Genomic DNA, 9,598 nt, shown 5'->3' with positions numbered 1-9,598 from the left:
GGAGCTGGGCCAGCCGCCCCGCAGGCCGTTGGGGAGCGGGTCGTGGTCGAGGCACCCGGTCCACGCGGGGGAGGGGGCCCGCCCGGCTCCAGGGGGGCAGGACCTCCCTCTTGGGGGTGAGCCCGTCCTGGCTGCAGGGCAACCGCCTGTCCGTCGGCTCCGACGGGACGCGCTCCTCCGGGGCCTCTGAGCTCGAGGCTTCGAGGGACCCCGTGGGCAGCGGGCACCCCGCGGGCAGGGCTGCCATGGCTGCACCTGAGAGGCGGGCGCCCCGTGGGCACACACCAGCTCCAGCTCCAGGGGCCTGCGTGTCTGCGTGTCCCGGGGCTGGGGGACCCGGAGGGCCCGTGTGTCCGCGTGTCCCGGGGCTGGGGGACCCCTAACCCCGTGTGTCTGCGTGTCCCGGGGCAGGGGGACCCGGAGGGCCCGTGTGTCCGCGTGTCCCGGGGCAGGGGGACCCGGAGGGCCCGTGTGTCCGCGTGTCCCGGGGCTGGGGGACCCCTAACCCCGTGTGTCTGCGTGTCCCGGGGCAGGGGGACCCGGAGGGCCCGTGTGTCCGCGTGTCCCGGGGCAGGGGGACCCGGAGGGCCCGTGTGTCTGCGTGTCCCGGGGCTGGGGGACCCGGAGGGCCCGTGTGTCCGCATGAGAGAGCGGCCTGAGCAGACGGAACAGCTCTCGAGTTGGTGATGAGGTAGCCCCAGCCAGCCCTGAGGGTCCCCGCCCCCCCCCGTGTGCACCTGCGTGGGGAAGCCCTCAGGAGGCCGCTGGGAAGGGGGGCCTGGGCCTGTGCTCAGAACCACTCCCGTTCATCCTACGAGACTCCCCAATTCCTGAAGTTCCTTCGACCTTCACAGCCAGAAACAACAGTCACAGCAGCCGCCCCGGGAAGCCTGTGGCCAAGATGGGGGGACGGGGGGGGGGTGTGGGGAGAAGGGGAGCGGATGGGGGGCAGGGGAGTGGGGAGAAGGGGACGGGCCCTGATTTCACTGGAATTGGAAACAGTCCTTGTATTTATGTATTTATTTATTTATTTATACTTTGGGGGGTTGATCCTCCCCTGAGGACACTTACCCGCTGATTTATTTAGAGAGAGCGGGTGGACGGAAGGAGGGAGGGAGGGAGGAGAGAGAGAGAAACGTGGATGTGACACAGACACATCGATGCAGGGGTGCCTCCCGCACAGCCGAGCCCGGGGATCAAGCCGGCAGCCCAGGTCCTCGACCAGAATCGAACTCGAGGCCCCTCGATGCCCCGGCCGGTGCTCTAACCACTGCGCCACCGGCCAGGCTCCCGGCTTTCTGACGAAGGGTTTGCTCAGTAGATCCCATCGCGCTCGGTCCCGTCCATCCCACGTGAGGCCACGGAGCCGTCCAGCAGCCCCCGGTGAGGGGTCACCTCTGAGCTGAACCCCACGATTCACGGGAACGCTGCCCGTGGGGAGGCGACCCCACAGCCGCCTCCAATCCTCGCAGTCACTGGATTCACCCGGAGGCACTGAGGCCGCCAGGGGGTTCCCGGGAGGCGAGGGCCCTGTCCCCCATCTCCTCGCCCGTGTGTGGCCAGGACGCCGCGGCCCAGGGCGCTGAAGGCCGGGTCCCGGCGGGAGGTCCTGGCATCGCCCGTGAGAGGTCCTGGCGTCGCCCGCGGGAGGCCGGAGGGCGGCCGGTCAGCAGGCCAGCAGCTTGTCGTTGAGCCGGATGACGTCGCTGACGAAGGAGCCGGTGCCCACGAAGTCGCCCGCGATGATGTTGGTGCAGCGCCGGCCGGGCCCCGGGCGCTGCTCGCGGACCCAGGCGCTGAGCCGGGGCAGGCTGGGCAGCGTCAGGTTCCTCAGGGACGCGGCCGGGTGCGCCAGGACGTACTCCAGGTTCTCCGTGAGGTTGATGCCCGCCACGAACAGCCCGTCTGCGGGGCAGGGCAGGGGCAGGGGGGCGCTCAGCGTGCACCGGAGCCACCCTGGGCACGTGTGTGCCTGTACCTGTGAGTGCCCGTGTGCACGTGTGTGCCTGTACCCGTGAGTGCCCATGGGCATGTGTGTGCCTGTGTGTACCCGTGTGCCCGTGTGTACCTGTGTGCCTTGTGTACCCATGTGCATGCACACGTGTGTACATGTATGATGTGTGGTGCTTATTCGTATCCACACGCAGAGACACACGTGTGCACACGCGTTCGCTCACCGATGCACACGCACCACAGGCAGCTCAGTCCCGCTCCCGCCCGGCCCGCAGCGCCCGCCTCCCCGGACGCACACCCACCTGGGCGGCCGCAGCCCTTCATGCGCTCCAGGTAGCGGATCAGCCTCTTGGCCGACACCTGGTTGCCCCACCAGTAGGGGATCCCCGGCCAGAGCTCCGGGTGCCGGGACACGACCCCGTCCTCCTCGTAGGAGAGCAGCACCTGCTGGCCCCGCGCCCACAGCTGCCGCAGCGTCGGCACCTCCTGCGGGAAGGGGTGTGGGGGGCAGAGTTGGGGGGGCACCGGGGTCCGGGGGACAGCGATGGGGTGGGGGCCGCGTGCTTCCTGTCCTCGAGGCCTGACCACCGGTCAGCAGTCGGACCGGAGGGGCACCAGGAGCCATGGTGCCCATGAAGGGCTGGACGGCTGTCCCTCTTCCGTGGACCTCGCCCCCTCAACCCCCCGACCTCACCCCCCCGTCCTTGCCCCCCGCCTCCTCACCCCCTGCCTCCTCACCCCCCGCCTGCTCTTCTTGTTGCTGCTAATCCTCCCCGATTTCCCGTGGATTTCAGAGAGAGAGGAAGGGAGAGGGAGACGCAGAGAAACCGATGTGAGAGAAACACCTCGATGGGCTGCCTCCTGCACGCGCCCCGACCAGGGCCCGGCCCGGGAGGAGCTGCAACTGAGGTCCGTGCCCTTGACCGGAATCGAACCCGGGACCCTTCGGTCTGCAGGCCGACGCTCTATCCACTGAGCCACACCAGCCACGGCCAACTCACCTGCTTCACTAAACTGCAGGTGGGGCTAGGGCTGACCTGTGCCCCCTAAAGTCCACAGGTCAAAGCCTTGACCCCCAGCCTCAGGCGGGGCTGTATGTGGAGCGGTCTGCCCAGAGGAGGCGAAGGTCAGTGGGGCCCCTGGGTGCCCTGATCCCACAGGACCCTGGTTGCGGGCTCCATCCCCAGGAGGGGTGTGCGGGAGGCAGCCCGTCCACGATTCTCTCTCCTCGTGGGTGTCTCTCTCCCTGTCCCTTCCTCTCTGACATCAACACAAATAGTAACTTTTAGGAAAAGAGAGCAGCCAGAAGCCGTGTTAGTGGGCTGCGGGCACCAGGATCCTCTCAGCCCCACGTTCGGGAACCCGCGGGCAGAGGAACCCGGGCTGTGCCCCCCACCCCCGCCCCCGCCCAGGAGCCGTGGGGGGCTGCCCGACTCACCCCGCGGGGACACAGCATGTCCCCGAAGATGTTCTTGATGCAGGAGACCAGGTACTCGTGCAGGTCCTCGCTCAGGTCCTCGAAGTTCCTGCAGGCCAGCACGACCACCTCGCGGGGGTGGCGCTCCAGCCACTCGGAGATCTCTGTCAGCGTGTCCTGGGGGGGGGGGGGGGCGGGGGGGGGGCCCAGTCGGACGCAGCCCAGGAGACGGGGCCCCTGTCGTCAGCGAAGGGGCGCCCCAACCACGCTCACTGGGCAAAGGGGTCAAGTCCTGAGCCAGCCCCCACGGAACACGCCCAGCTGCCCCCGCGGGACCTGCCCAGCTGCCTCCACGGAACCCAGCTGCCCGGGGGAGCTGGGCCAACGAGCCATTGTCTGGGGAGAAGTGTGTGTGCGCAGTGCATGGGCGTGCATGAGCGTGCATGAGTGTGCATGAGCATGCATGTGTGCATGAGCGTGCGTGAGTGTGCATGGGAGTGAGTGCATGAGCGTGTATGAGTGTGCATGAGTGCATGTGTGCATGAGCATGCATGTGTGCATGAGTGTGCATGAGCATGCATGAGTGTGCATGAGTGTGCATGGGAGTGAGTGCATGTGTCCATGAGTGTGCATGGGAGTGAGTGCATGAGTGTGCAGCGCTCCCATGTGTACATATGCACGTGTGTAGTGCAATCTTGTGTGTGTAGTGCACCCACGTATGCGTGCATCTATGTGTGTGCAGTGTGCCCAAGTATATGTGTGTGAGTGTGTGCATATATGTGCATGTGTCCCCTCCAGACAGAGACACTATATGTGCAAACGGCAGCCCTGGGAGCCCCAGGGCGCACGGAGGGCCAGCAGGTGACCTGCAGGGGGCGCTCGGGGGGCACCTCCAAGCCCCGAGGCTGCAGTGGGGGCTCACGGGACCGAGGGCGGCTGTGGAGCCGACGAGGCCCGTCCCGGTCTGACCTAAGGAGCCGCCTGGCAGCTGAGAGGAGAAGGGACGGAAAACGTCCGCGCTGCCGGCAGGACACAGCCAGGGACCCACGTGTGCAAACCCCGGGCAGCCCCCCCCCGCCCCCCCACCCCCACCCCCACCCCCACCCCCACCTCCACCAGCAGGGCCCCCCACCCCCACCCCCACATCCACCAGCAGGGCCCCCCAGCTCCACCAGCAGCCCCCCACCCCCACATCCACCAGCAGGGCGCCCCCACCCCCACCTCCACCAGCAGGGCCCCACCTCCACCAGCAGCCCCCCACCTCCACCAGCAGCCCCCCCACATCCCCCCACCAGCAGCCCCCCCACACCGCCCTCCACCAGAAGCCCCCACCCCCCCTCCACCAGCAGGGCCCCCCACCTCCACCAGCAGGGCCCCCCCACACCCACCTCCACCAGCAGGGCGCCCCCACCCCCCCTCCACCAGCAGGGCCCCCCCACACCCCCCTCCACCAGCAGCCCCCCCACATCCCCCCTCCACCAGCAGCCCCCCACACCCACCTCCACCAGCAGCGTCGTGTACAGCATGTGGACGAAGTGCAGGTTCCGGGCGGAGCCCTCGGGCATGTGCGCGACCCGCAGGTCCAGGTACCGGACGCCGGCGTCCAGCTGCTCCGTGACGTCCAGCACCTGCGGGCGGAGGTGGCGTCGGGGCCGGGACGGCAGGCGGCCCCCCTCCTCGGGGTCCCCGGGGCTGTGCACCCGATGTCCGTCCCAGCCCGGGGGCCCCAGGCTCGGGACCCCCACTCTGGCCGGTGCAGCCGCGGCCCCCCTGGGGTCAGGCCCATCCCCCGGGCCCCCCCTCCCCAGGCCTCACTGGAAGGACCCCCCCCCCGCCCTGCCCTGGGCGGCAGCCGTCCAGGGGGGCCCAGGGCACCCCTCAGGGTCAGGCCCATCCCCCGGGTCACCACCCCCCCCCCCAGGAGCTGCAGGAAAAGCAAAGGGACCCGGAGAAGAGAAAGGGCTGGTCCTCCCGAGGGTGACAGCGGGCGCCACGCCGAGGCGACAGGAAGAAAAGAGGGGGTGCCATCCCCCCCACCCCCCGGAGCAGCCACGGACGGGGATTCACACACAGACAGGAAGTGGGGAGCAGCGGGGCTCGCTCTGCACCCACAGGGACCTCAGGAAAAGGAGCAAATAGGACCCCAAACCCTGAACCTAAAACGGGAACCGGCTGGGTGGCTCAGTGGTTCCGCTTCCACCTGGGAACCAGGTCAGGGTTCGATTCCCGCCAGGGTCCTGCCCGGGTGGGGGCTCCATCCCCAGCCGGTCGGGGGTGAGCGGGGGGGGGGGGGGGGGCGCGGAGCCGTGACCCTCTCTCATCCTGGGTGTTTCTCCCTCCCCCTCCCCCTCCCCCTCCCCCTCTCCCTCCGAAATCAGTAAAAACACATTTTAAAAGAGAAAAAGAATGTGATCGCCGGGTGTTTGGGACAAGAGTCCAGCTGCGCCCGCCCTTTCGGGGGCGTCTTCCTGCGAATATTCCGGGCTGAGCCCCCGCCCGTGACGGCGTGACGGCGTGACGGCGTGACGGCGTGACGGCGGGAATTTCGCAGGAAACTCAGTCACAGACGCATCACCTCGCAGGTCGCGCATCGGGAGCCACTGCGCTTCCCGGCGCCTCCACGTGCGGGAACCGGGTTCCCTGCAGCCCCGGCTTTGTCAGCCCCCCCACACCCACACCCGTGCACCCCTGCACCCCGGGAGCTGGGGGGGCTGTTCCCAGCTCCGTCTGCGCCCAGGAATGTGGATCCCGCCCCTGGGCGCCGGAGGGTGAGTTGGGCGGAGCACTGGCGGCGGGGCGGGTGCTGGTTGCCTGGCAACCCACGGAAAGTCTAGGGCGGGAGCCCCAAAGTCTGGGAGGGAGCCCCAAACAAAATGAGGCGGGTCACCGGGGAGCAGAAAGAAAGCTGGAGGCTTGGGGAGGGTCTTGGCGGGGCGGGGGGTCCCCACCCACAGCCTGCGCCGCCCTGAGCGACTGAGGCATCTGAATTGCCAGCAAAGGAAAACATAGGGAGTAAAAATACTGAAATTCGCCCTGACGGTGTGGCTCAGTGGATAGAGCGCCGGCCTGCGGACTGAAGGGTCCCGGGTTCGATTCCGGTCAAGGGCATGGACCTGGGTTGCGGGCACGTCCCCAGTGGGGGGGGCGTGCAGGAGGCAGCTGATCGATGTTTCTCTCTCATCGATGTTTCTAACTCTCTATCCCGCTCCCTTCCTCTCTGTAAAAAATCAATTAAATATCATGCCCTTGACTGGAATCAAACCCGGGAACCTCCAGTCCGCAGGCCGATGCGCTATCCACTGAGCACACCGGTCAGGGCTATTTTTATTGACTTCTAAGAGGGAGGAAGGAAGGGAGAGAAACATCCATGATGAGAGAGAATCATGGGTCCCCTGCCTCTTGCACGCCCCCCACTGGGGATGGAGCCTACAACCCGGCAGGTGCCCTGACCGGGAATCGAACCCTGACCTGGAATCGAACCCTGACCTCCTGGTTCATGGGTCAACGTTCAACCACTGAGCCAGTCCGGCCGGGCTATGTATTTCCATATTTTAAATAATAATGTGAAACCCTCCCCCACCCCTGGGGGACCATGCTCTGTGTTAGAGCATCCGCCTGGGCACCCAAGGGTCTCGAGTTCGGTTCCTGCTCGAGGGCACGTGCCTGGGTTGCAGGTTCCATCCCTGCTCCCCACGCTCCGTGTCCCTAAATTCTGCAGTTTGTCTACGGGGCGGGGCTGCACGGAGGGAGGCAGCCCCCCAAAAATAAAGGGTGGACCGGAGGGTCTCTGCCAAAAACTGGGGGGATACGCCCCCTCCGTCCCTCTCAGAGCATTTACTAGAGGCAACGGGTAAGGGGCCCTCTCCTTTCCACGCGCATGTGGGTCCCTCGAGCAAGGCTGTGGCCGGTCCACGTTTCCAGTGTGTCCTGCCGGGAGGCGACCCCGGGAGGAAGGCCTCACTCCAGCTCACACGCATGTGCACCTCCGGGGAGCAGGGGCCTGCGTGACGCCCTGGGGGACCCGGGCACCCCAGTCCCCGCCCGGGTGCAGGGGGTCAGACACCCGCAGCTGTAGCCTGAGCGGCTGCTCCGTTCCGGCGGGAGCAGATTCTACAAGAACCCACGGCCTTGGTCCCCTGCCCTGCGGGGAGGGCTCTGGGTCGGCCAGAGCTGTTTTCTGTGATTTTTCTGTGATTTTTTGTTAATCCTCACCCGTCACCCGAGGATTTGGAGAGAGAGTGGAAGGAGGGAGGGGACAGACGGAGAAGGAGACGTCAATGTGAGAGACACAGGAACTGGCTGCGTCCTGCACACACCAAGGTACCTGCCCTTGACGAGAGTCGAACCCGGGACCCTTCAGTCCACAGGCCAATGCTCTCTCCACTGAGCAAACCGGCCAGGGCTCAGCTATGTTTCCCTGGAGAGTAGGGCGTCGGCCGGGTGGGGAGACGCGGGAACCAGCCCCCCTGGACGGACGGACGGACGGACGGACAGAGGCCTCTTACCTGGGTGACCGACCACTTGAGCACCACGGGCTGCAGGATGCAGGGCAGGAGCTTGGCCAGCAGCTGCAGCAGCCGCGACTCGGAGCGGGAGACGGGCGACCTCTTGCTCAGGCTGTAGGTCATCGTGTCGTGGCTGCCTGGAACCGAACCGGACGGCCCGTGAGTCCCGCCCCGGAGCTTGGAGCTGCCCACGGGCTGACAGCTGACCCACGGACACCCACAGCCGGCGGACCGAGGCCCAGAGTTCACGTCCTCCCAGAGCCTGCTGGGGGGGCCTGCATGGGAACGGGGCCTTTGCAGACGGGATGGAGTGAAGGGTCGGGGACGAGGCCGTCCTGGGTCAGGGCGCCCCCCCTCCAGGGACAGGGCCCTTGTCAGAGACGGACGAGGAGACGCAGACACAGAGGAGCAGCCACGTGGAGATGGATGGAGGCAGAGACGGGAGGGAGGGAGGCAGAGACGGGAGGCAGAGGCGGCCACCAGCCCGGGGAGGCCAGGAAACCCAGGCAATGAGAGGCAGGGGGGACCCCCCCTCCAGAGGGAGCTCGGCCCTGGGACCCCTGATCTCAGACGCCTGGTCTCCAGGGCGGACAGAGGACGAATGTCTGTGCTTTAAGAAAGCTGGTCTTCGCCCCGGCCGGTGTGGCTTGGTGGATAGAACCCTGCGGACTGAAGGGTCTGGGTTCGATTCCCGGTCAAGGGCACATGCCTGGGTTTCAGGCTCGATCCCCTACAGTGGGGGGCGTGCAGGAGGCAGCCGATCCGTGATTCTCTCTCCTCACTGATGTTTCTCTCTCTCCCTCTCCCTTCCTCTCTGAAATCAATAAAAACATATTTAAAATAAAAACAATAATGTGATCAGTCTGGCCAGTGGCTCAGTGGTTAGAGCATAGGCCTGGACACCCACGGGTCTCGAGTTCGATTCCGGTCGCAGGCTCCATCCCTCCCCTCCCTTCCTCTCTCTCTAAAAACCAACGGGAAACACCCTCACCCTCTGAGGATGAACAACAAAAAGCCAACAACAGACGGACAGACGGACAGCCTCACCCGGGATGGACAGACGGACAGCCCCACCCGGGATGGACGGACGGACAGCCCCACCCGGACGGACAGACGGACAGCCTCACCCGGGATGGACAGGTGGTGCAGGGGTACGTCCCACAGCTGCGGGCTCAGCCCCGACATCCAGTCTGCGTTCGGGTTCGCTCTGCAGGGAAGGCTCCGGAAGGCGCCCGAGGCGCTCACCTGCCCACTCATCGCTCGGGAGCCCAGCGACCTGGGGACGGACAGAGGGACAGGGAGTTAGAGGAGGGGGGACGGGGGACGGGGGGCGGGGAGGGGGCACGGGCCATGCCCTTCCGGTGCTGGGGCCTGGCTTTGGGGGAAAAACAAGAAAAACAGACTTCCCTCCAGGGCGGTTTGAGAGGTTGAGACTGTAAAGGGAGAGAGACAGACAGACAGACAGAAACAAAGAGACAGACGGACAGAGGGACAGACGGACAGAGGGACAGATGTAAGAAAGAGACAGGAAACCAGAGAGACAGAGACACAGAAAGAGGCAGAGAGACAGGGAGACAGGCGCCCAAGGCCACTCTCGCTGGGTGGGTGGCACGTGTCCCCGTCCAGGCCCCCCCTTGGGTCCCCCCAACCCCCAGGACGGGAAGGAGCTGAGCGTCTGGGTTGTGGGGTCTCCGTCCTGGGGCCCTGGTCCCCCCCCAGGAGC

General features: G+C 66.5%; 1 protein-coding gene across 2 annotated transcripts; it reads right to left on the bottom strand.

The window, feature by feature from the left end:
* Positions 1–1,033: 1,033 nt before the first annotated feature.
* On the bottom strand, positions 1,034–9,132 carry LOC308512210 (PI-PLC X domain-containing protein 1-like; the record flags this gene model as incomplete). Of its 2 annotated transcripts, XM_081082008.1 has the most annotated exons (6): positions 1,034–1,905; positions 2,256–2,439; positions 3,392–3,547; positions 4,870–4,998; positions 7,876–8,012; positions 9,003–9,132. In XM_081082008.1, the coding sequence occupies 6 exons, from the start codon at positions 9,130–9,132 to the stop codon at positions 1,667–1,669; spliced, it is 975 nt and encodes a 324-aa protein (XP_080938134.1). In that variant the 3' UTR covers positions 1,034–1,666. The 2 variants fall into 2 exon arrangements, with proteins under 2 accessions (XP_080938134.1, XP_080938135.1); XM_081082009.1 differs by lacking the exon at positions 3,392–3,547.
* Between the last annotated feature and the right edge of the window lie 466 nt (positions 9,133–9,598).

This window comes from Myotis nattereri (assembly GCF_964212035.1).
Source record: "Myotis nattereri genome assembly, chromosome: Y".
In the NCBI taxonomy this organism is placed as follows: domain Eukaryota; kingdom Metazoa; phylum Chordata; class Mammalia; order Chiroptera; family Vespertilionidae; genus Myotis; species Myotis nattereri.
The sequence above is the reverse complement of the archived record's forward strand: the minus strand, read 5'-3'. Positions and strand labels throughout refer to the sequence as shown.